This window comes from Odontesthes bonariensis, chromosome 22 (genome assembly GCF_027942865.1).
Source record: "Odontesthes bonariensis isolate fOdoBon6 chromosome 22, fOdoBon6.hap1, whole genome shotgun sequence".
NCBI lineage: Eukaryota > Metazoa > Chordata > Actinopteri > Atheriniformes > Atherinopsidae > Odontesthes > Odontesthes bonariensis.
Window position 1 is genome coordinate 10,961,383 of NC_134527.1, and position 26,383 is coordinate 10,987,765.

At 42.0% G+C, this 26,383-nt stretch overlaps 1 protein-coding gene across 3 annotated transcripts; it reads right to left on the reverse strand.

The window, feature by feature from the left end:
* Positions 1-904: 904 nt before the first annotated feature.
* Positions 905-26,162, reverse strand: hook3 (hook microtubule-tethering protein 3). Of its 3 annotated transcripts, XM_075456662.1 has the most exons (25): positions 25,997-26,162; positions 19,525-19,610; positions 18,611-18,683; positions 18,428-18,478; positions 18,130-18,262; positions 17,937-18,004; positions 17,738-17,800; positions 16,149-16,232; positions 15,328-15,390; positions 13,060-13,223; positions 12,802-12,942; positions 12,327-12,414; positions 12,054-12,167; positions 11,780-11,890; positions 11,426-11,510; positions 11,284-11,353; positions 9,070-9,210; positions 8,772-8,859; positions 7,538-7,572; positions 7,302-7,384; positions 6,938-7,038; positions 6,732-6,836; positions 6,478-6,549; positions 5,680-5,816; positions 905-4,153 (listed from the first exon to the last, which is right to left on the reverse strand). In XM_075456662.1, exons 1-25 carry the CDS (start codon positions 26,051-26,053, stop codon positions 4,138-4,140), a joined length of 2,229 nt encoding a protein of 742 aa, XP_075312777.1. In that variant the 5' UTR covers positions 26,054-26,162; the 3' UTR covers positions 905-4,137. The 3 variants fall into 3 exon arrangements, 2 of the variants coding, with proteins under 2 accessions (XP_075312777.1, XP_075312778.1); XR_012768476.1 differs by lacking the exon at positions 15,328-15,390 and having other exon boundaries at positions 905-5,507; positions 5,612-5,816; XM_075456663.1 differs by lacking the exon at positions 15,328-15,390.
* Between the last annotated feature and the right edge of the window lie 221 nt (positions 26,163-26,383).

Genomic DNA, 26,383 nt, shown 5'->3' on the forward strand with positions numbered 1-26,383 from the left:
CTACGATAGGAAAAAAAAAAAAAAAAAAAGTGGGGATGAAATATAAGTTCAGCATATAAGACTGCAGAGAATGCAGTATTACCATCTGGGCTGTAACCATCATTCTTTTAACTCGGGTCTTCCATGACAGGAGAAAGAAAGTAACCAGAGAAGTGCATTTATATTGACGATGGATCTCTGCTGTGACTTGTGTGAGGAAGCACCCAGAGGCTGAAGTTAGCGAGAGAAAAGGGAGCTCTGAGAAATGAAGAATGAGACACTGATACAGGGGAAGTTCCGGTGTCCGCAGCCTGGAGGGGCATAACGAGCTTCAATTCCCAGGCTGGGCTGGGCTTGTGTGAGTATAGGAAAGGAGAAGAGACTGCACATCAAAACACAACTTTTCATCGCCAATATGGAATTAAAACAGAATCATTTGAGATTGCAGTATTATTCATAAGATCAGGGATGGGATGCAGGGCAAAAGAAGTTTCATTGCTTGGCAAGACACGTATCCTCGGGCATGCTGAAGTTATGGGCCAAATCAAATTCGGCACCGTGACCGCAAAGGAGGATACAAATAACACAGTTTCATCAATTGTCCTATCATCTCTCCTCGCCTGGCCTCAAACGTTCTGATGAAATCCAAGAGGCCTAGTTTTAATGAGGCAGCTGAAGGTGTCATATTTGAGTTTACTTTGCTCCCAAGGGGCTTTTTTTTTGTATATGGATCCATCTGATGGATTTGCACGGCCTGAAGGACTCAACTAACGCAGCATGCATGAAAATTAATTTCAGCTGCTTCGTCATTAATCTCCTGGAGCACTCAAATTTGAGGTTTGTGCAGTATGTGGTGACTTAAGGCAAAAGAAACTGGACAAAAAAAATAAGAACACAGACAAGAAGCATGTTTTTTGTTTTTTTACAAGCTTTATTTACAATGTTGTTTCCATGTTTTGAGGTGTAGGAAGCACATTTTGATCAGTAGGTCCTCACTGAACACATGTGAAATGAAATCCATCTAACAAGACATGTTTTCGCTCTCAATCCAGACACTTCCTATACCACCATACTGTATGTACAAAGTGTTTGTATACAAGCAATATAAAACTTGGCAAATGCAAGGTTATTTGCTCCTTCAGTACGTAAAGAAACGTTTTCCAATGAGCTAAAAATTCAAATAAAAATACAGCAAACACGACACCTGTTGCGATTCTGACCTGTGAACAGCCCCGTGATGCTTATTTCATCTTTCTAATACATTTTTGACCGGACCACAGTGCCACCTGGAGCCAAGAAACATTAAGAAATACTGGGTTTTCATTTCAGTTTAGTCATGTAAAAATAAACCAACTTCATGACAGTCTTTTAGCTTGAACTGAGCATCTTTGTCACTTTTTTCTTTCTGTCGCCAAGGTCTGTACATTGCTCACACTAGCCGACCTCTGAAATCAGGTAAAAGAGGTCGATTTGAGGGGCAGAAAAGGAAACACCATTATCTGCTAAGAAATATCAAAGACACTAAAAGGTTTCCCCAAATCCCTGATACAAATTTCAACAGGTCGACCACAACATGGATGGGTTCCACTATATACAGATTTCTTACCAAACCAACTTCTGGGGATGGACGGTTAAAACAGTTCCGTGTCATACAACTTGCTGATCAAACTGTGGATACCAACAGCTGGTGGTTTACAAAAACTCAAAAAAGACCTGAACGGGACATGTCACCTCTTTGCTGTGTTCATACTGCAAACGTTATTTCACCACTCAGTTTCGGAAAGCAACTTCATTTGATGACTAATTTGCGCTGCCGACATCGTATCAAAGCAATTGAATGTGCACTCTCAGCAGCTCATGAGCTTACGACCCTGGTTTCTGTCGCCGTCCCAAAACATAAGAACGCATGATCATCCGCATGGTCACTGCAAATTGAATTCACTACTAAGCGAATCAAAATGTTCTTTTTCCTGTTAGAGAGAAACAATCCCTTCTAAAAAAAAACAACAAACAATCCATGATTTCTTTGATTTTCAAAAAGAAAGAAGAAGAAAAAACACACCTTCTTTCCGTTGAAACCAAAGGTACGTATACTGTGACATTTGACCTCTCCAGTTCATATATTTGTTCAAAGCATTTCTCATTTTGCTGCATAGGATTTTCAAAACTGTATTTTGATCTCCAACACGTCCACTGTAACAGTATAAGGGATAATATAATAATACTACTGATAAAAAAGAAAGAAAAAAGGAACCAATGTTAACACTGCTGTACAAGCGCGAAAGAATAAATAAGCCATTAAGATAAAATGCACGGTATGAATTAAACTAAGGTTACAACATAGACAATAAAACAGGCAAAAAAACTGTGAAGAAAAGCCCTCATTAAGCCCACGTAACACTTAAGTCGTCATGGAAACGAAGCCCAACTGAGACTTTTTCCATTAAACTACGAAATAAACCAGCTCACCAGGCAACATGCCTTACTCACTGCCTTTAATCCTACAAACCAGAATGTTTTCAATGTTAAAAACAAAAGGCACTAAATTGGAGGATTCAAACATCTCTCGCATTTAAATAACTCATTCACACCGACGATTTCCATGCATCCCATCTCAGAATTCTAAGAAGCTCTGGAAATGAAAATAAAAAAATTCAATGAGACATTTATTCAAAATCAAAGCCAAACTAAATGTACAACATGACCTACAGCAACGCCAAAGTTCCCCCATCGCTAATACTGTTTTTGTGTCTGTGTCCTGTGGGAGTGACTTTATTCCATGAATGATCTGTATTTCTGTCCAGTTGTCGTGCTGAGTGGCACCGACAGCGCTGTGACAAGAAGGCGGGATAGTTCAGAACTGAAAGGTGTGAAAGCTTTCCCATTTTGTATTCGAGGCCTGTGATCGAGCTGCCCCCCCATCAGTACCCTTTTCCACATCTTTTCACCGATTAGCTCTTTCAGTGAATGGTCCGTGCAGGAGCCTGCATGAGCTAATGCACAAACTTATTTTTTTTCGAAATTCAAATTATCCCTTCAAATGCATTAAAGGCGTGACAAATTGCACTCAGGAAGGCTTCTTAGTTGTTCCAATTATGTGCTGTCAAAGCGAGGAAAAAAACCCCCAAAAAAAAACACACCTCACCTGCAAAACGACCGACCACCAGAAACACTGTAAAGGATTTTTCAAATGTGCATTTTAGAAGAAACAGAACTGAGCTGAAAAATGTTGCAAGTGGGCTTAATGGGGGCTTTCATCCTGTATAAAAGCTTCGTAACAACGATGTTCCTTTAAAACTTGCGCTGCCGTCTTATGCTCATACTGTAGTCTGCCCAACAACCCACAAGACAACAGAGAAGCCCAGTAAGTTCTCCTTTTGTCTAAAGTTTGCTGTGATAAATACTTGAGATTTAAAAAAAAAAAAAAAAAAAAAAAAAACTCTAAGATGCAAACCAGAAACAAGTTAAAAAGGAGAGTGGACAAACACTTTTAATGAAGGGGTGTAAAGGATGCTTAATCCTTTTCCCTTATATAGACAGATGTGTGGAAATATGTCACCGAGGTATCCTGAAACAGCCAGCCAATGTCACGATCCACACAAATACTAGAAAGGCTTGTAAATTAAAAAAAAAAATAGAAAAGAAAAGTTGATAGACAGGCAATACTGCTGTACTCTACCCCTTTCATTGCTGTTATGTTTCAATATACACTGATTTGTAACAGACTTGAAGCTATGTGCAAGCACCAGCAGGCATGTCTGTGTGGAGTGAGGGGAGAGAGGAGGTGGGATGGAGGAGAGGAGATGGAGAAAGTAACACAAGAGCAGCATCACAGCGAGAAAGGAGTAGCCTGGAAGGTGGAAAAGAAATTAAACAGAGGAGGGAGGGTTTTCCTCTTCAACCCCGCTCCTCCTCAAGCTCGCCTGGAGGTTATAACGCAAAACACCACAGAGCGTTTGTTAGTGCTGCTGCCGCGGCAGCTAGAGGTCTGGTTATTCGCTGGCTCGAGTCAATGCAAAGGTCATGCAAACAGTACGCAGGCAGGTAGTTCATGCATTGCGTGCCTCAGCCAAGCCCATCCAAGGGGTCAGTGTAGGCCACAGAAAGGCCAGGCCAGGCCGGGCCACACAAGGCTTAGGCAGGTCACTGGTGTGCCAGTCATGCAGTGACATTGCTGTTGAGGGAGGAGAGAAAGAAGTAATGGTCAGATGGCAGGGATTGTTAGCATGAATTCAATAACGTGACCATGATCTACACAGACAGAGATCAAAGTTAATAGAAGGTCATTCGTGAAAGAAAATGGAACAAAAATGGGTTAATGAGAGGATAAGAACAGCAGCAACAAGCATACAGGTTCAAAATTCCTATTAACGGGGACACGAGCAATTGTAGCACACGTATAATAAAACAGCCTCTAACATATATTAGCAAAGCGCTCAAATGATTCTAATTTGATACGGAAAAGTGACTCAACTTTAATGTGCAACACTGAGCACTGTCAGCTTTGTGTTTAGAGTCCCAGGATCTCAAACTAAGCAACAATCTCATGGCAAAACTTCCCTATATAATCTGAGAGAGGGGGGAGGGGCAGCCACGAGTATTACAGATGCAACAAGCTCGGATGACTTGAAAACAGACAATCAAACTCTATGGCACGTGAGGTGTTGTCCGACTATCCTTGTAAATGCTGGTAAAGCTAAAACCAAGTTAGTTGTTTTTTCTCAACGTTGGCTCTCTCTGGTTATTTGATAGATGACAAACAAACAAATAAACAAAAAAAACATTACGCACAGCAGCATCTAGAAATCTACCTGGCTTTAGATTGCATCCTCCAAAACAACTTCCAAACCTGTCTGTGTCTATGCTGTAAAGAGACGGAAAAAAAACCCTGCCCTGTCGCCAGTAAACAGTTAGCTATAGCCTTCCATAAATCATTGAAGTAGATCATTCAAACCATTAAGCAAGCAAATAATAATTTACATGTAATAATACATCTTCCTATGCCTCAATGTATTTAAGACTTATTCAAAGTGTGATTAAATGAAATCAAATAATGCGACTCAATGATGCCGTTACCCTCTTAAAGCTACATCATAAGAGTTCAAACATTACACAGGACAGTCCGTCTGTCTCCAAACCGAAGCGAACAAGAACATCAAATGTTATCCCAGGTAGAGATGTGCATAAATACTGCATGAACAGGTAGAGCAATTCCTCTTATCAAAAAATGACAGCGACTTGTCAAGACGACGGGGTTTCTTCTGAGCCTTGAGGTGCAGATTATCTGAGTGGTAACAGTTTTGCCACACAGTACGGGCTCAACAAGTGGTTGGGTGGGAAGGAAGAGGGGTTGCTTGGAGTGATTAGTCCCTATCAAATATGCTTGGGTTTGAAAAAAAAAAAAAGGAGGAAGTCTTGCATCACAGTAATCTTAGTCGGGGGTAGAAAAAGAAAAGAAAGAAAAAGAAAAGAAAAAAACAGTGGTGCAAGAGTCGGGCAGCCTCGCCCAACATCTCTACCTCATGGATCTGATTGAAAAGAGAAACAGAAAATGAATATGGAGAGAATGAGAAAACCAGAACTTCCATTAGAAATGAGTGGAAATATTGTGCCTCAAAACGGGCACACCTACTGAATGCAAGTTCAGGGGATATGAAAGGTAGTTTTTTGCAGAATTTGTGCGCCCCTACTACCATCTACCTTGCGGTAGCTGGCTGGACGTGGCCTGGGTAGGAGCGGCGTGTGCTGGTGGCTTGTCTCTGCCGGGCCAGGAAGGACTGACCAGAGCCAGTGTTGGCAAGTCGGTCTTCAGCCGCCTTTTTCTGGTACGTCATGCCCTGGGAAAAGATGGGAAGGAAAAGCCTTAAACGGTGGCCTCTACCAGTATTACATGACAGTAATAAAACAGAGGGAGATCGTACACCGTATTCTTGAAAGATAATTGTTCAGTTTGTTTCAAAACTGGTAAGTGCAAAGGTCACAGCCCATCTTTACATTATAGAAAATATTTAATGACCCTTTTGCCCTATGAATTCAGGAGCAGTGTCACTCTTAAAATGACGATGAGGTGTATTTACAGATAAAGTACTTGATCCAATCTGCAGTATCTGCTATGGTCATGTAAAAATCTATGCTGCCCTCTAGTGGTTGTATAGGCCATGTCATGCATTTTTGTGCAGGTACAAAAAAAGGGAATTGGTTTTATTCTATCAAAACTTTCACAACTAAACGTATAGAAATATGTCAGAAAAAAACTAGAACTATGGAAGTATAATTCCATAATAATGCTTGTTCTTGAGTCCCAAAAATGACCAAAGTCATAAACCGTTGAAGTGCTCACAGTGCTCTGAATCTGTTGATCTAATTTAGTGTGATATAACTTGAAGAGTATTGTTCCAAAAAATATCCCAACAGAGTCACAAGAGAACTAAAAAGAAGAACATTAGGAAGCAACCGGTGACACCAGTGTTAGTTTCAGGCTGTGAAGGTTCGTCTTACCATATTGTACCAAGCTGAAACGATAAGTTTCTCCTCGTGCTCTCTCTGGCTCTTTGTTTTGTCCATTTCTTTCTGTTTGGAAGAAACGCAAAGGCAGAAAAAATGTCAGTCTTACAGGAATTTTCACACTGCAAAGCTGTCCCACTATCAACCCTCCATTCATACATATCTACGAGTTTCTTTTTCTAGAAGTGGTCATCTATAGGACTACTGATGGGAGTTCTGTACACCTCTAACTCTTTACAACTCTTTACCTCCAATGAATGCAGCATCCTCTCCTTCTCCTGCAGCTGGTTTTTCAGGGCCTGGACCTCTGGGCCTGAACCTTGGTTCTGCTTGGGGTCCAGCGTCCGGATCACCTGTAAACGACAGATTCACAGCACAGGTTTACCCTTTGATGAGCATGGACGGTTACTGCACAATCCTGCAAACGGTCTTTCAAAAAAGGTCTTTCACTCACACTCTTGGCTTTTTCGAGGTATTTCTTATATCGCTCTTCCATCTGTTTCATCTCCTCATCTTTCTTTTTCAACGCTTCTTCCAGGTCCTCCACTCGTTGGGCTGAAAGGGAAAAGTTGAGCACTCAGCACTTGTGCACTTAAAATGAAGAGGTTCTTTCCTTTGCCTATGCTTAAACTTCCCACCAAGTTTTACAAAATAAGTTTGGTACTTTTTAACATTACGAGCACATTTTGGCAGAGATCAGAGATATCGTTTCTCTTTGCCCGGGTAGAGGAATGACGAACGAAATGAACGAAACCCGGCATTAAGAGAGGATGAATGTCAGATTGGCCGGAAAAATTAAGCATTCACTCCAGACTCACAGCTGGCGCTGTATTTGGGCTCCATGTCATCGATGAAGGCATTTTTCTTCAACAACTCGTTGTTCAACTCTTGTACTTTTTCCCTTAAAAACAAAAGAAGAAAGCATCGATTAAAACTGAGCTTTCCTGCTTCAAAATTCTTCTAAAATCCAGCTTAAGCATTTGGAGACTGAATAATGACGACACTTAAAATGAACCTTCAAAATCCAGAAAACAAAGCTTTGAAGATCACTTACATGTGCTCTTCGTATTTCTTCTTCAGAATGGAAGACTTAAAAAAAAAAAAAAAAAGAAAGTTATAAAAGTTATACTTTTAAAAAAACTAAGATGTCCTCACAAATCAGTGCATTGGGAGCTGTGGCACACTGCGAATGATAACCACCAGAGGGGAGTGTTGGATGACAATTCTAGGAAACCTTTATCAGATACTATTTCAAAGTGTTATGGTTAAAAAAAAAAAAATTATTCGATAGGCAACTATTCTATATTCTAAGTGCCTCGAGATGCCCTATGTTGTGAACTGTTGCTATAAGAATAAAGTGGTCACGTGCATCTGTATTTCTGGGCCTTACGTTTGTGCCGACAACAATGAACAAACGATTAGGCAATGTTGTGTGCAGCACCAAAAGACTAAATTCTCTGGTTTGGCTAGATGCAGTTAAAAGTAGGAAAGAGGGGCACTTGGTTTCTATGCAGGGAGTGGCAGTTGTTTTACCCTCTAAAAATCTACAAGATGAGAAAAAGAGAAGAAACATCTCAGGAGTCTACAAGAGAGAGAAGAGACCATAAGATATACTTACGATAGCCTGACAGTGGAGCATTATTTAAAAAATAAATAAATATCAAACAGAGAAAAATAGAATGACAAAGGAATTCATATCCGTGCAAGAATCTCAGTTGTCTTTTACATCTCCTCTCCTACAACTCGACACAGAGAAATCGAAGAACAGCTTTCCATCATCCCCTTTCGTTCACCCCCGTTTCTTTAATAAATGAAGTAGCAATTCTAAAATACTAAAACAAGTGCTCGTGTTCTTCCTTTGTTTGCGCTCCATCCTTTCCACTAGGTCTCATGGAACTCTGTTGTAGTTATTGTGTAATCTTGCCAACACACTGATGGCAGGGACCGCATTCAGCACCTCTATCTCTGCTCTCACCTTGGTGACACATGCATACAAGAGTGACACGTTCATAAATATAACAGGTGTTAAATGGCTGATTTAACAGCGTTAAGGAGAGCAGAAGGAAATCTGAAGTCATCTCGACTGTTTTTCTCTGCACTGAGCTGAGGTCAGTGTGTGCAAGTCATAAGAAACTATACTCATTCTCATTCAACTGCTCCATGAGCCCAGAGGAGGAGGAGTTAGAACAAGTGCTATGACCGGAATTTGGCTCCCTTTGCTTACCGACACCATTTCAACTGATATCAGAGATGCACACAAAGCACAAAACAAACATAAAATGACTTACATCGTCTGCTTTCGAACCCTGTTCTTGAACAGTTTTCTGTAGCTCTTCTACCTGACTCTGCTCCTCCATCAAGCGCTGATTGATTAACCTTGATGAAAAACAAAGAAAGTCCCGGTTTCACAGCAGTGAGCAAATCAAAAGCCACAGAGGGACTGATAAAATATTAGAGCAGAGCAGACAATGTTAGTGGGGAAATGATTCTGATTCCCAAATGTTTGTGAACCGACCAAAACTTTCTTTTTCCCACCTTTTGATTTGAATGTCAGTGTGGAGAAAAGAAAAAAATAAAGAGGTTAACCTGTTCTCCGTCTCCAGTTCATTTTTTCTGCTGTTGGCATCTTCCAGTAGACTCTGCAACAGCGCGATCTTCTCGTTGTCAGACCCTTCCTGGGCCAGCTTCAGCATCTTGTTCTCATGCTGAAGACGAATCAGATGCTCTCTGTCAAAACACATCGGCCAGAGGCGAGTTAGTCTGGACCAAGTCATTTATTCACTTCTGTCAGCGAGATCCATGACAACCTGCAGGCAATCTGATCACCTCGTTATACAAAATATAAATTCTACATACAACTTCCAGAAACACTGAAAAAAAAAAAGAAAAACTAGAAAGCTGCAAGCAGCTGTATGCGGGACAGAGATGTGTGCACGTTGGGGCACGTGTTTCCCGATCTGCGGGAAAGAGCTTCAGGCACTCTCCAAGCACTTCCACCACCTCCAGAACCCGAAGGAGCGGGGGATCCTCAACAATTTGGCCACAGGTCGAATTGTTCTGGAAGCAGGTCTTTGCCCCTTCCTTCTCTGTTCCTCATCATGGCCCACAAGGATATGACGGTGCACAGGAAGAGGAGGGAGGTGAAGGTCCTGAAAAGGACAGCGGCCATCAGGCAGCTGGCTGCGCTTAGGGCCTCAAACCCAGTCCCTCCGCTCCAAAGCCTCCTGGACCTGGACCAGTCAGAGGACGAGGACGAGGCAGTGGAAGGGATGGGCTATAGGTGGATGTCACTATGATAATATGAACGCGTTGAGGCTCGGTCCAGCATTCACCAAATGAAGTTTGGGACAGATTGGATAATGTATGTGGGAGTTATAAGCGACTTCATTTTTTGTGTTGAGTGATGGCGAGTCATCAAACTTTGAGGCATCGCCCTGGCAACTCCTTTTAAGTTTTGAAAAAGTTGCCAAATGATTTTTTCCCCCCAGTTTCACTGCTCGGTCCCTAAAAAGAAAAGACTTGTTTACTGCTGCTGTAATAGGAACCTGCAAATGTTTGACCATCACACTGACGGACACGACCAACTCAGAAGCTTAAAATAAAAATGAGTGTCCACTGTGGCTGTAAAGCCGGCTCAATAACGGTAGCCTGTATAAAAACAACACCCCACAATAAATCAATTAGAACTTCAAACAGAGGGAGCATTTTACATTTCACACGCACAGTGCAAATGGAGGTAAATACTGTGGAGGACACTGCCTTGAGCCCTGGTCTGCAGGTCGGCTAAACAAACAGAGTGACTCAGAGGGCTTTGTATTCAGGCGAACACTGAGACAGCAGGTGGGAAGATGGGCATGGAGCTGCATCGTAACCTCCTTTGCCTTTGCAAAAAGTTTGTACAGACACCTGTACGAAACTGCAGTGAAACAGGGACCACGCAAACTCACAAACTCGTGGACAGAGATTGGCAGAACTTTGGGGAAAGAGGGAGAGTTCTGTAAGAATGTGTGGAAGAAGCTACGGGACAGATACCTGAAGGCAAAGAAGAGGGCAGAGACTCCAAGTGGTGATGCCGGGGGCTTCAGACCTTCACCTCTATTGACTGAACTGTCTTGGCTCACGAACTTCGTGAAACACAGAAACACACTAAGCATTTCATCTTCCAGATACTGCAGCAGTATCATTGATGACAGTGTTCCTGCTCTTTTATGTTTTCTTCTCGACTTTTGTGGTTGTAGAGTGGCGGTAACCTTCACGTAGCAGCGACACCTCTGTGACGGAGAAAATTGCAACTACTGGCGCATCGACTTGCGCCACTATATATAGCCGGCACGAAATCGTGACGTCATCAACACCGCTCGCGCTAGCAGACGCGGCAACCATGCTAGAGCCTTGATGAGACGTCACCGTTGCACCATCTCACTCTCATCTTCAGAATCTTTCAGAATGTGAAAGAAGCTCATGGTTCAATATTGTTTAGTGGGTTAATTAGTTGCCTGCAACTTTTTGAAGATTAGGAATACAATGTAAATCCACAATTGTTCAAGGTTCAATAAGGTGCAGTAAGGAAAAAAGAAAGGAAAATCCAGCCAATAGAAGACTCTGCCCTCAGCTGCTGTCAGGCTGATGCAAAAAACCCAAAACTAGGTTTCTACTTTTTTTTAAATAACTTGCTGATTGTTTTTTTTTTTTTTGGACTTTATAAAAGGAACAAAAAAAAAACAAAAAAAAAAAAAAACACCAGATATCTATATTTAGAATAAAAAAAGAGCGTAAAACTATTAGTCAAAAGTCATTTACCGAAACTCAGGGGTGGTGATCTCAGCAGCCAGCGAATCAGAGCCATCGTTGCTGACCATGGGGAACAAACCTGAACACAAGACGGCATCCGTTAATCCACGGTAATCTCGTGCCTCATTTGGTGACTTAAACATTTCTTCACCTGACGTGAGCTGTCCCTCCTGAGCCTGAACACAATGCAGCTCGTCTATAGTTTCCTTCAGCGAGTCTCTCTCAGTCCTCATGCGCTGCAGACGAGACAGAGTTAAAAATGGGTGAAGGAGGGAAACAGAAAGTCAAAGAGAAACAGTGCATGTTCTGAAATGAACACCTCCGATGTGTTTGAGGATGTTTGTTTTTAATCAAATAACTGTTTCAAATGAAACAAGCCAACTTTCAACTCCTGCCAAATTACTCACGATTCAGTACGTGTTTGGTTTATTTTCTCTTTGACTACTTGGCAGAATACTTTTGGGTTACCATTTTCTCCTTCCATTGACAAAAGAAATCTACATACATCCTTCTCTTTTTGCAGGGAGTCCACTTTCTCTTTGACACGTTTGTACTCGAACTCCATCTTGTCAGCCTTTTTAGACTCTTCTGACAGTCTGTTCTGAAGTTCAACTACCTGTGCAGCGAAGACAGTTCAAGAAAAGACATCTCAGCATATAATAAATTCCTTTTGTGAAAGAAAGCGTTGTGAATGGATATCCAGGACGGTTGAGTTACACTGCCCAGCGAGGGCAAAGTGATCTTTGCACATCAGCTCTGACATGCTGCTTGTCAGATACCTGTCTCTTGTAAGTCTCCAGCTGGCCCTTGGTAGAATTTGCCTTTCGAAGCTCTTCTTCCAAGGTAACATTGGTCTGCATTAATACTGTGTTCTTCTCCTCCAAAAGCTTATTCTGGAACAAATCAGCAATGTTCATTTATACAAGGGGAGGTAATCAAATTAACATAAATTAACCTTTTATCAAATCCATAAAAAGGTTGTGTGTTCAGCTAAGCCAAGCAAAGCCCATCACAATAGCGCACGTTTGTTTTGTTTGTGTGTTGCTGTGCACCTGTCGCCTGAGGAGCCCCATGTCTTCCAGTTTTTTCTTGTAGTGTTCCACTGTCCCCTCCAGCTTGGACACTTTGTCAGATGAGTGTCTGGGATAAGAGAACAGGCAGCTCCGTTTGTGAGGTTTTAGATAGCAAATTGTTACATCCAGTAGACTTTTGGCAGGAGACTAATCAGACAGTTACATCCCCCCCCAAACTTTAATGTAATGGCACTTAACCTACATTTGTTGATAACAACCTAAGGAAATGTTATTTTTGCTCCTGTAATTCCTGTGTTTTTATTATCTGGCACACTGGCTTTAAATCTAATGCGGTTTTACACTTTGACCAGCGTTAAAAGAAAGGCTAAGAACCTTTAATCTGGAGCACAAAGAGGGACATAATGTCATTCTTTCTCCTGTTGGATTTTAAAGACATGCCTCAATCAAGGCGATTTCAATGTGTTCAAAGTCCAAATGTTGCGTCCCATCTTACCTGAGGACGTCCATCTCATCCTTAAGGGACTGGGCTTCATCAGCCAGTGATGCAAGCTCTTCATTCTGGGTCTTCACCTCCAGGAGCTCTTTTTCAAGCTCCTCACAACGGATCCGGTAGTCGTCTTTTGCTGCCTCCAACCTAGAGGAAATTAGAATTCACAACGATAATCACACTTGAATATCTTTGAAGTCGGCCTCAGACAGTTCAATTTTCACTTGTTTTGTCACTAAATCTTTGTGTCTCGCAGCTCCACACCTGAAACTTTCCTCCTGTAGATGCTCCAGTTGAGTCTGTAGCTGGAGATGTCTGCGTCCAGCAGGGCTGTTAATGTCCTCAATGGAGTCGGACTGGTTAAGTCTCTCCATCAGAACCTGGTTTTCTGCCAACAGACTGCTCTTCTCCTCTTGCAGCGCTGCCACCTGAGGAGAAGAAGGCGATGCAGAAAAGGATAGAGAATGAAACATGTGGGATAAGAGGAGGATGGAGATGGCGTGGGATTCGGAAGTGTGAAAATGGAGAGGCGGGGGCGAAAGAAGGAATGAGGGGAATGAGACGAGTACAGATGGACAGAATGCCACAAAAGATGAGAGATGCAGACAGAGAAGGGAAACAAGTTGTAATAGTATGAAAGTGGCAATTTACAAATTCGATTTATCGAGCTACTTAAATGTGTTTCAAACAACTACATCTACAGCATTCAGTCCACTGAGTTCAGTCACAGCAGCGTCAGGTTTCCACAGAGGCAAACGCACACCAAACGAGGCAATTCAACAAAGTCAAACATAGCAGGGAGGGCTGCATATGGGTTGGTGTTGTCTTCTCAGTGTGATAAGACAGGAATCTAACGCCATATGAAGCGAAGCAGAAGCTGCTTTTTTTCTTTTTCAATTGGGAAAGGAAACAAAATGATAAACTGTGTACCTCAACAGATACAAATATAGTTAGAATATAAACGGAATATATTATCTTTTTAAAGCAAAAAATAAGGGGAGAAAACACTAATGTAAGTTTACAACGCTGGGTTCCTTTCAAAATGTCAACACCATTTCCCATCTCTTAGTTGTTGTTTTTTTTTTCAAATTTGCCAGCATTAAAGGGATAGTTCGCCTCTTTTGACATGAAGCTGTATGACTCCCTTCATATCAATGCGTTCAGCCACCTGCCGATAGCCGCGCCTGTTACGGTGTTTACTGCTCGGAAGCAGGGGAGTCTGCAAGGTTTACATAGCCCGTAGTGATACAAAGGTAGAGAGAAATAGCGCCAAGCGATTGTGAGGTCTGACTTTTTCTGGATGGACGATTTTGTGATGCAAATGAATTACTCTTTTGAACGCATATTGTTTTGAGAAGCAAAACGCTTTATTTTCAGGACCCTAGCCAACTACCTTCGTCAACGCCAAAACTCGGCTGGAACTCGGCTCACAGGACGCAGCGGGGGGTAAGTCAATGTTCATAAATGATATTGCTCATATGGGATGTCATACAGCTTCATGTCAAAAGAGGCGAACTATCCCTTTAAGTGTACGAACTTTCAAAACATTGGATTTTCCTGTAATTCTGGGAAAGTTGCCCGTGACATGGACACAGCTAAACAGGATTGTTCTGGAGAAAGAGAGGCTTTAATATGGGTTGAATTTTGTTGCCAAAAGAAATGCAAAAAAATGTGTGGCAGTACTTTCAATCATAATTTACATCCCACCCGTTGAATCCACCTCACGTATTCTATCATTTGCTTGCATAAGGAAGGTTTTTACACTATTTAACACTTGAGCCTAAGATGGGTGCAATATTGCTTAAAAATGTTGGTAACAAGGTTATGTGGAAGCACTGTGGGAGAACTTACACAAGTGTGAAAGTTCTCAGGCAAGCCTATAGCACATCCAAGATGTGAATGGGACAGCTATAAAAGCAGGAAACAAGGTGTGGGGGGTGGGGGGTCAGCTGTATTCAAAACCAGAAAGAGGTTTCCTTAAAAATAAAATACACTTAATGATAAAACTACTGAGAGTACTACAGTTAGGCATCAGATCAGGGACAGACTTTGTATAGTGAAGAAAAAAAAAGAAACACCAAAAAAAGGGTCTTAGTGCAATTTGTTTCTATCCAAAGGGGAAAGACGAAAAGATGAACACTCGACGCGAATCGTTTTCAGAAAATATTCAACCATTCTTTTAAGAAGAGTCTCCTTCCTGGGTTCAAACACCAGCCTCTTTTCCTGGCCAGTTGTTGCTGCTGCTGTACACAGCACACACACCGAGGTAAAGAACCGCTGAGGGGCATTAGTGAGGGGAGGCCACATCTGACACACCCAGCCCAAACAGCTGGTGTGCTCCAGCAGGACCGTGCGCACGCGTGTGCACAAACATTTGTGCACCAACGTGTGTGCACACACACATGCACACGCACGCACACACAACACACACACACGGAGTGTGGAGAAGGAGAATTGGGTGCAAGCAGACTGAAAAAAATTCAGGACTACTTGACACACCATGAAAGGAAGAAAAAAAAAGTTTGGATTTACCCTCTCTTCTAGCTCATTAAACTCTAACCTCAGTCTATCGCGCTCTTCTTGGACGAGGAGGGCCTTTAAAATAAGGCACACAGTATTGAAAAAGTAAGGAGATGAGAGGAGGCTGATTCAGTACACAGGGTTAAACTCACAGCTCCGTTTTTCTGCAACAGACCTGCCATCGGCAGACACTGAATGTAAAAGAAAAGTGCCCCATTTTGCATTGAGGAAGAGATGTGGGAAGTGTGGTATCATCTGATTTACTGTTAAGATAAGAAAAATACCATGTAATTATGGATTAATGATGCAGAAAAAGGGAGCTGCTTTTTAAAGTGTAACCTACTGATATCTGCAAAAGTATGAAGCAAGACACCATCAGCTTGGTAGGGAACAAAAATGTCACTGTGCACCTATCGTTGATATGTTTGGATAAAATCATTCTAATCCAATATCAAGATAAACTGTCTGAAATTGAATTTTCTTACCACAGTTATTACCATGCAGAAATAATGAATACTGCCTGACAATCAAGGGCTCAATTTACAATTACCATTTGACCGCAGGATCAGGCTGTTCACATTTATACTTCACAGAGTTTTCATTGCTAAATTAGTACTGCTATATTATATAATGGTGCCTAGGACAGGGACCAAGTTGTCCAACCTACTATGAATTTGACAATGAAAATGACAATTTTCATGTCCAATTATTCAAAAAACCCTCTTCAGCAGTTTGCATTTGTAATACTAACTAGAAAGAGCAACAGGTAAGGGCCACATCTTTTAAAGTTTGGAAGCCTAAATCAAGTCGGATGATCTCTGCATAGGACTAACCTGCATGTCAAGCTCACGACATCTCTGTGCGATCTCTTCCTTGGTAGACAGAGCGTCATTCAGCTCCTCGGCTGTTTTCTTCAGCTGAAGACAGGAGGAAAAAGAAGAAATGAACACCCTGCAGATTCCATTTGACTGTCCAATCCATTGATTGTTTGGAAAAGACTACAGACACACAAGATCCTCCTTCCTTGGTGCCTTTTCAATTGCAGGAACTCGTTCGTAGTTCTTAAAACACAGGAACCGTGTCTGATTGTAGTTCACTGAACTGCTATTATTTTGTCTTTCTTAGGCTACGGCTACACGAAAACGAAACAAGGTTTTTTTTTAAAACGGGTACGAAAATTCTTGCGACCACACGGCAACGCGCTGCTGTAAAGACTCAGGTCCAGACGAAAACGGATGAAAACGATGAAACGATGCAGTACACACGCCACTGTGTCACGCCACGCTGTGAGACAATAGAGAAGTGTTAAAATTGGCTCACAGCGTCAACGTTTGACTGACGCAAAAACGTTTTAGCTGTAACAATGGAAACGAAACGAGGTCGTTTTCAAACTTTCCCACTCTGGAACCCGTTCTCAAAAACTATCGTTTTGGGGTAGTGGGAACGCCGGCTCCGTGTGGCCGCGACAGCAAAACGATAAGAAAAAGTATCGTTTACAGTGAAAAACGTTTTCGTGTAGCCGCAGCCTTAGTTCCTACTTCAAGGCAGAAGCTTTCCCCAACATGAGGGCAAGTAGCTGTGACATAACTGCAAGGTGATTGGTCCAGGTGATGCAAGTGTATGGCTTTTGTGTTGAATATAAAGGTAACACCGAAATACTCCAAATATATTCAACAGCCACCTGCCAGCTGGCCATTACATCACTTCAGGCTTCCTATCTGTGCGGCTGAAGGTAGAGTGTCCATCATTTGGTCCAAATCGCCCAAACCATGCACTACTTTCCATCAACCTGATGGGAGTTGGACGCATGCACATCTGAATGGGAACCTTTTTGTTCTTCAAAAAGAAAATCTGACTGGGTCTGATGAGTACCGTCTACGAAGATCACTTTAATCGCAGCACAAATCAGTCTGAACTACAATGCAGTCACGGTAACCGATTTCCAGGTATGAACAGCAGCAGTGGCTCTTAACTTGGCACATGGTCAGCCTTTCAGAGGAACTGCACAGATTGCATCATAACCTAAATCATTAAATACCAGCTTTGTGAAAACTCCACAGTTTTCTCAACCATTATTACGTAGGTGCAGCACACAGACTTATTTATATTCTTCACAAGCCTTGAGCCGAGTGAACAGAAAAAACATCTGTGCTGAATGTTCGTTTTGTGTCGAGGTGCTGCCGCAGTCTGCCTGCTCTCTGACAAGCACGTGAAATAAAAAATAAAATATAAAAAATAAAAACTCCTTTTAAGGCTGACAACTGCTATCACTACGGTGAGTACAATAAAATGCTCTCAAGTAAGAAGCCAAAAAGTGATTTATTCGCACCTCCCGTGATACAGATTTTCCACCAACTTAAACCTGCAGCGTGCAATAAAATGAACAACTGGATACATGTTCTTTTGTAAACATTTTCCATACCTGTCTGTCTAGATCTACATATGAATCAGTTCCACCTGTGACCGGAGTCTCTTTACTCATCAGCTGCAAAGACACAAAAATAGATCGTTTAAAGTTTAAAGTAAGGTGCACACACACACAGCACTACTGATGCAGAAGTCTAACCAATCCCATGTCCAAATACAGTCTGACCTGGGTCAAAACAGAATATTTATTCTACCTCTTGGATGGCTGTCATGACAACATGCTGCACCGATTCCTCCATCATCATTATGGTTTGGATGTATTCTGGAGAATACGAAGAGGCACACACATTTGACAAAATAATTACAGCTCCTGAGTCGGTTGGTAACGCGATGCCATGTCACAGAACCTTGCACACGTGCAGTACACATATTGCATGCAAAAAGCACCTTGTTTCTGTTCACAGTTGACAGCACAGCCTAATATGAGTTGTAGCATCCTCCCAAGTTCCGCTGCGTCGGAATGTTCTCCAATCAGATTAACATCTGGTAGTGTGAAGTCATTGATGTGCTGGCCCAAGATCTGGGAAGGTACAAAAAAAACAAATATATGCAGAAACACTTGACAGATATCGTTACATGAAAACAGGATTATCATGACCTGTGATATCATCAACAACTGACAGATTCCATACATTTGGATGCTGAGATTTTTTATCAAGAAATGATTAAAACAAACTCGTCTTACCTCCTGGTTATAATCTAGGATGCCTTTTAGGATTTTCTTTAGATTGCTGATCTAAAATAAATAAGAAAACCAAAGAATAAGTACAGTCAAATTTAAAAAGGACTATAAACAATACATTACTTTGCATCAATGGCGTAAATATGAGACGCCACATCGACACTTTGGAGAAAAATCCATTCTTACCTTTAGCCTCCAGTTGTCCCCAACCTCTGGCTTAATTCTGCTGATCCAGGCATCGTTGAAATACACTGCATCTCTAGAAGATTCAGACAAACAAACATAGTTTGAGAGCATGAAATGTGTTTTGTAACTAAAGCCTGGCTCATAATTCACGATTTTACGCCCGACTTTCAGGTGGCAGGCAAATGTTGGAGGTCATGGACGAACGTTCCCAATGAGAGACAAATCTGAGCTTGATCGGCAGTCATCAGTCGCTCCGTGTGAAAGATTCAAGGACGTACTTAGAAAGGCTCACAGCCTCTGCCCGATTATCCGATACGTTCGATATTCAGAAGGCGTTGGCGGGGGAGGAGCTAAGAAATGGGGTCGGTGGCCCAACAAGGATAAATGTGTAAAAGGAACAGCAAATGAACAAAATAAATACATAATGGAGAGCATGGAGAAGAAACTACAGTCTGTATAAGAAACTGTGCAGAATATGGTTAAATGTTTGCAAGAACACACATGGCTCTTTGAGATCAGTAGTGGAGAAAAACTGACAGTTCTCTCCAACAACAAGGTGAGCAAAACAGATGTTGGATCAAAATATAACCTTAATAACAGTATTGACTTGCGTGCATGACTTCTGGAACTACTTGATACAGATCAGACAGATGAGTGCGATTATATGTGGCAAAGAAATTCAGTCATGTGTGACCCGCAGCTGCAGAGTGAATCCACTGTGACCTAAAAACCCTCAATCACGAGAAATAACATGCAGTCGAAATCTTCTCATGCGAGTTTGGCTGAAGCAAGACGCGAGCAAACTGGCCACTGGTGCAATTCCTGAATTTCATCGTTTCAGTTTAGGCAATGCACACAAAAAATGTGATTAAGAAAACAAAAAACACACACACACACACACACTTAAAGCTTACATTTTCTGCAGAGCTTGGGCCATGACGACACCACCGGTCAAGTCCGCTACTGTCTTGCACGGTGCTTCCACTCCAAATGTCTGGATCTGAACAATAAACAGACACATAACATACAAATGTTGAGCGTTGGGTGAAAATTCAATCTTGCAATCTTACAGAATAACCATATTAAACAGCGACAATGCAATTCATTCAACATTCTACACGTGAAGCAACAACACCCTCTTTTCAGGAACACTTTATCCCAGAAACACCGGACACAACCCCCGGCAAAAACAGATAAAATAACCGGTCTTGGAGGGTGTTCATTCAACCTTTGTAGTTTGTAATAAACAAGGAAAAAACACATATGACACAAAACAAGTTTATTCTACAGGTGAACTTTCTGACTTTGTAAAACATACTTCAGAATGTTAATATAACTAACTGTTTGTGACCAAACTGAAAGAAATGGGATTTACATCCAAAAAAACAACTTATTTCCACAATCGCTGACGATATGGGGTTGATGTCAGGTGAAGGACCAGGGCAGTCGTTACCTCCACAGTAAATGGACAGGTGGACATTGAAATTTCGAACACCATTTCTCATTTCATCAACTGAAAGGAGGTTTGATGACGCTGAGGTCTGAATACGTCTCGCCACAGAGCAAACAGCGTTCACGCTTTCTTTCAGTGAAGAGTTTTCAACCCAGTGACATCACGGCAAGCTCTCAATCCCATTGAAAGCTTTTTTTTTTTACCAAATGTGGTAGCTGCTCTGTGTCATCACACAATTATGTGCTTCCGTGTTTTCGTCCATATCAGGACGACCTTATAAAACCAGTCGGTGAGCAAGTGTCAAACACCTTATTTTCAGTGTCTCCATAAACAGAATTTTGATAGCGACTGCATACATTACACTGCTGCAGGTCGTAGCAAAAACTGTCACAAACAAGCTACTTACTTACCCGTTCCAGCATGCTTTGCTTGTCATTGCGACTCAGTTCCGACTTCACACATCCCTCTTCTGTTTCTAGTCTTCACGGATTCTCTCTAACACATATGGTCCAGGCAGAAAGTCTGCCGTCCAAAAAGAAATGATATTGCTCAGTCTAGACGCCAAATGTCCATGTGCCAAAGGAGGAAGGGAAACTAAGAGCAGGAATGTTGGAATTCAAACAGGAGGAAAAACGAGGAGTCTGTGTCTTTTTCTCTCACTTCTCTTTCCTCGGCTCAAATCGACATGCAGCTCTTAATCCAATAATGGGCGAGTCACTAAAGCTGAAAAATGAAGAACTTCTACAGATTTTCCAGTGATCATCTATTAACTGGGACACAGGTTAAATTCCAGTTGATGAGTTTATCTTGAATCTATGTGAGGTACAGAGCAATATTCAAACATGCTCAACTTTACCTTGTTTCTTTTCGTTTTTTAATCGTATGGAAAGATTTCGGTGAAAAGTGGCAATAAATTCATCAATATGAATTCATTCATTCATCAAAGTAATTTGCCACAGAAAAAGCAACAGTTGCATTATCATTATCAGACACAGAGACTGAGACGACCCACACAGGAAGATACCACACACTGTAATCAGTGCGAGGAAAAACTCTGCATGGTGTGAGGGCAACCTGACACTGCTGGTTAAAAAATAAATCATTTGGGAAAGGTCTTATCCTCTGGTTTTATCTGAATACAATTTGAACAGGATAATAGAGTTTTTAAGATGGTCGAGCACCAAAAAAAACACAGGCAGCTTTAAGCTAAATCCAGCCACTGGCCTGGAGCCAACACAACACACGACCGAAACGATAACCCTGGCTACATAACAAGAGTAACGAGTGAGAGGCAGAGAGAATCTTTACCTGTCTCAATCACACACTCACAGTTTGCTAAAGAATGAACAACTTCAGTTAAAACACCTCTGTCAGTTTTTGACTTCAGCTCAATCGAGAGTACAACCTTTTATTTGGTGCTTTATCATCTTTTTCTCATCCCTGTGTTGCTCGCCGACTTCCTGTTTTAGGAACTCGTGGGGTACATTCAATACGTGAGTGAAACAACGTCAAACGCCTAGCTAATAAATGCCTTTTCAGGAAGGTGAAACAAGAGTGCTGCAAACATGTTGCCAGAAGTGAACACAACCTCGTGAGACGAATCAACTTTCTTCTGGAGAGGCACGAAAATAAGGAGAACCGAATCGCAACGAACGTGGTAGGAAAAGGCTGCATGCGGACCTGTTCCCCTAAATGCGGAGGTGGAGTCCAACCACAACATTCGGTCCACATCATTTCCCCTCTGCGGCAAAGATAAGGGCAGAAGGAAAACATAGGATGAGCCGGCACTTCACAGACACACAGTGTGACGGCAATAAACAGCTGTCAAAAGGCTGTGGTGGCATTTAAACAAAGGAAATGAACAAATGGCTCTTCACATGCGAGGTTTGCCATCACCTGATGACAGATTTATGTTATTAGAACAAGTCATTTTAATCCGCCAGCTACTGATGGTCCAAAATGGTCTTTTCAATTCAGTCGACACTTTTTAAGATCTAATGGCCACGTTAGCCCACATGACAAACTGTGCATCACGCTCATCATTAGGGCTACTGGAAATACTAACAGCACACAGTACCAGCCGAATGTCTGGGCCCAACTTTTGACTGGTACTGTATAAAAACACTATATATAAAGTACATTTCATGGGCAAAAATCTTGTTAACTGTAATTCTAATCTAGTGATGACACATGTATACTTGTATAAATAGGAATTTTCTTGACATCTGTCTTCCCCCCCCCTTTTTTTTTTTTAATCTTCCTGCTGACAAGAATAAGTAGCTCAACATGTGTATTCATACTTTTCAACACAGATAAGACCGAAGCCAGCATCTCAACTTGAAAAAAATTCAGTCCGTGCGATGGACCTGAGAGCTGCTGTTCCCGGCCTAAAGTGTATTGGCGTTGAGCCTCCGATGTAAAAGAGCGAGCATTAAGAGGAGCAGTTTGTTGATTTTGGTTTTGGCGACAGCTTTTTACAGATACAGCTGCTCTGAACTCTGAACAACATTCTGCGCACCATCAGATCACCTCCCAATCAGCTTATGATTAAACTAATCATGTAACCTTAAGTCTCTGACCGTAGAGTTAATGGAGGTCAACAACCACTTCAACAACCATCCAATATGGAATAAGACTTGCTGCATTTCATCTATTGCTGGGCAAAGCTGCATAGACGGACATTCGGCTTTGCTTCTCTCGGCTGATAGGCTTCAAAATTTAAAGTTCAAAATAAATCCATAGCCGTGGTATTTGAACATTAACTACTTCGGTACTTTCTTGTAGTTCAGCGCTGATCATGCTGATAATCACAGCAGTTCGTTAACAACTCAATCAACCCACACATGTTCACAACATGTGGCAGTTTTTGCTCTATCAGCACGATAAGTGGAATTCATTCTAGAAACTAAGCTTCATGTGAAACGAGGTATTCTGACATTCTGTATTAGCCAGATTTCCTCTTGTTCCATGATCTTAATAGATTACATCCACTGCGCCCCGAGCTCTCAGTGCCCATGTTCGTTGTGCCAACATACATTCTTTTTTAATGAAAAGCTTAAGTACACCAAGTGAATATAGGGATAAAACATGGGTATACAGAACCCAAAAAGGGAGGGTAAACTGGGGTCAATGAGAAAATCCAAACCTTGACGTTTGTGGTAACAGTTGTGAAAGGAGGTGGTAAAGCTGTGGTAAGAGGATGCCTAACACAGCTGGAGTAAGAGCAACAGGCAGCAGAAACACTCAAATGAACTCATGACAGCGATCCAGCTCGAAGAGGACACCGTTCCTCTAAGGAATTACAATTACAGGTGGTTGAATGTCCTCATATCCACATAACTAAGACCGTGTGCCATTTCCAGTGAGAGAAATCCACACCATGGCCATACAGCCTAACTTTAAGCAACTTAAACAGTAGATACGGCCTTTACAATCAAGTAATTCTGGAGTGTTGTTTTATGCTACTCTTAAAGGGGAACTCCGGGGCATTTGAAGCGTGTTTCCATTGCTAGAGGTTGTCAAATACTGCTAGTAGGACACAGAGAGGTCCAGATCTGTGCTCCCTGTGTGAAGATCGCTCTGTCCGCACAGCGTGTCATGCGAGGCTAATACGTGGTGGCTAAGGGGCAAGCGCTAACCCTACCACGTAAAACAACAACTTGCACACAGCAGAAACGTCACACCACTTTATAAACCATCCGACAATAAAGTCACAAGCCTTACCATCAAAACCATATGCATGGTTCTCACATTACTGGCATGGGGACGTTACAAAACAACTTTATAAACAGCATGTAACTCACCGGCTGGTTGTAGGCTCGCGCATGTGAAAGCCCAAAAGAGTCGATGGACGATAATCTCATATACAAAACAATTATATTCTCTAGAAAAACTGCGTTCAAGTATTTAAAACATTACAACAATATTACTGGGCATGTATTGTTGTAATGTTTTAAATACTTGAACGCAGTTTTTCTAGAGAAGATAATTGTTTTGTATATGGGATTATCGTCCATTGACTCTTTTGGGCTTTCACATGCGCGAGCCTACAACCAGCCGGTGAGTTATATGCTGTTTATAAAGTTGTTTTGTAACGTCCCCATGCCAGTAATGTGAGAACCATGCATATGGTTTTGATGGTAAGGCTTGTGACTTTATTGTCGGATGGGTTATAAAGTGGTGTGACGTTTCTGCAGTGTGCAAGTTGTTGTTTTACGTGGAAGGGTTAGCGCTTGCCCCTTAGCCACCACGTATTAGCCTCGCATGACATGCTGTACGGACAGAGCGATCTTCACACAGGGAGCACAGATCTGGACCTCTCTGTGTCCTACTAGCAGTATTTGACAACCTCTAGCAATGGAAACACGCTTCAAATGCCCCGGAGTTCCGCTTTAAGTTTAGCTCTTAGGTGACCACATTATTCATTCATTTGGCTTATAATAGACATGAAAGCAGATTGAAACTCTTAACTGAGTGCTCAAAGAAACAAAGTGGCTTGCTATGTGTACCCACTGCAACCCTGAACTGGATACAGAGGGTCCAGAGAGTGGATGGATAATCTCGACCTTCTAGTGATTAGCAATGCAAAGTAGTCAAAATAAAGCAATCATTTAGCTGCATTCTGTCTCTCAATGATGCTCTAATTCTGTCGTGCATCATAAAGAACTACGACTTGACAGGCTGTGGCATGTTTCGCTTCACATGAATCAGCGATCGAAAGAGAGTTGCCGGTGTAACAACAAATAAGGTTCACGCACTTTCACCGCTTATTAACGAATATAAATGCAACAAACAACTAACCTGATACCTCCACAGTTGTTTCACAAGAGACACAAGTTTCACATGCTTTCAAATACTCAGTGAACAAGCTTTTTATTTTACACATTCCACTCCGACTGACTCATCTGAGACTGATCAGACTCCAGCTTCCACGCAGATGGCATGAAGGTAAGGCAGCAAATGTCATAATACAGATGCAAGGTGACACCCAGGTATCCTAACTTGTGCCATTTGCATGTTTTCATTTTACACTCCTGAACCATACTGGTGGTGTATGTGACAACACGCTCATTATGAAGCGTTTCCACAACATGACATCTCAGCAAGTCCAGCCCCATCCCTGTTTCTAAATCCGAGTCATATTTCAATGATGCAAGCTTCTCAGTTTGATGAGCTGCAAGATTTCCCCTTTAAACAAACCGCCGGGCAAATACACTGCACAAGCCACACGTGTCATTTGATGAGTAGTGTGCCATCTCTGGACATATATGAGGAGCTGGGACCCTTCGTCCAACAATGTAAACATGAACCACCTGAAAGCACGTGACACCCAGAGCCTGGCAGTTTTTCTATTTGTCGGGATTGATTTCTAATTTCAGACGACGAGCAGAAAGATTTATAGATTTACCGACAAATCAAAGACCCCTGGAAGTTAGCGTCTATTTGATACTCAGATTAAAAGAGGGAATGAGGAAGGACATGCGAAGATCGTGGCACACTAGACAACAATGACAGGAATTCAGCCCCAGAGCGGACACGGAGCGGTACGTTAAATGCTCGGTTTAGGCTTTCGTCAAAGGAGCGCTGATGTATGCCGTGGCCAAACCCCTGGCTTTTAAAGCAAGGCAGAGATTTAGCATCAGAAAGTTGAGCTATGGTGAGGTAAACGCGCATTTGTTCTGAGCTAGAATGGCAATGATACGCAATGATAGACGTTTTTTTCTGGAAGCTAGCAAGGAGCACATCGATGGCTAAACACAGCAAACAGCTGGCCTGCATACGTAACCAAAGTGAGCCCGTGTCATTTTCCTCTAGTCAGCTAGCGTTTCCCCCAGTTAGCTCATCGAGCTATCATTAGCCTTGTGTGCTACCTAGCATTGCCAGCGCCGGAGAGCTGTCTGTCACTCGATAAACACTATTTTGTCATTACTTACCCATGTTAAGAGACTTTCACAGAGTTCCATTCGATCCAAGGACTCTGATGTACTCATTGTTACCTAATACAGGCTGACTTTGCGTTGAGGAGGGCGCCTGAACTTAACACTGAGCTTTCATAGACTCTCGAGATCTCTGGCTCTTTGGGTGTCTCACAATCCGTCAGCCAATAGTCGGGTTCGCTGCTTCGCCAGACCGGCGTCTACCAGAGACGGGCTGGGTGGGCGGAGCCTGCGGTGCTGTAAAGGAAAATTCCGACTATTCCCAATGCAAAAAGAGTGTTTTATTTTTCTTTATCTTCCATTTTAAAGAAAAGTCTTGTTCTATATTACGTTATTCTATTAAATTATATTTCATGTCGTGTCAGAATCTCGGACTATTAAAGA

Bases quoted from the DNA above. Each gene is read 5' to 3' on its own strand.
- hook3 (XM_075456662.1), bottom strand. From the start codon at position 26,053: ATGAGTACATCAGAGTCCTTGGATCGAATGGAACTCTGTGAAAGTCTC. The intron at 18,684-19,524 runs GTAAGCTTTAAG...TGAATCTTCTAG, and splicing joins GCCCAAGCTCTGCAGAAAAT to AGATGCAGTGTATTTCAACG. The intron at 16,233-17,737 runs GTATGGAAAATG...TCCTGTCTTCAG, and splicing joins ATGTAGATCTAGACAGACAG to CTGAAGAAAACAGCCGAGGA.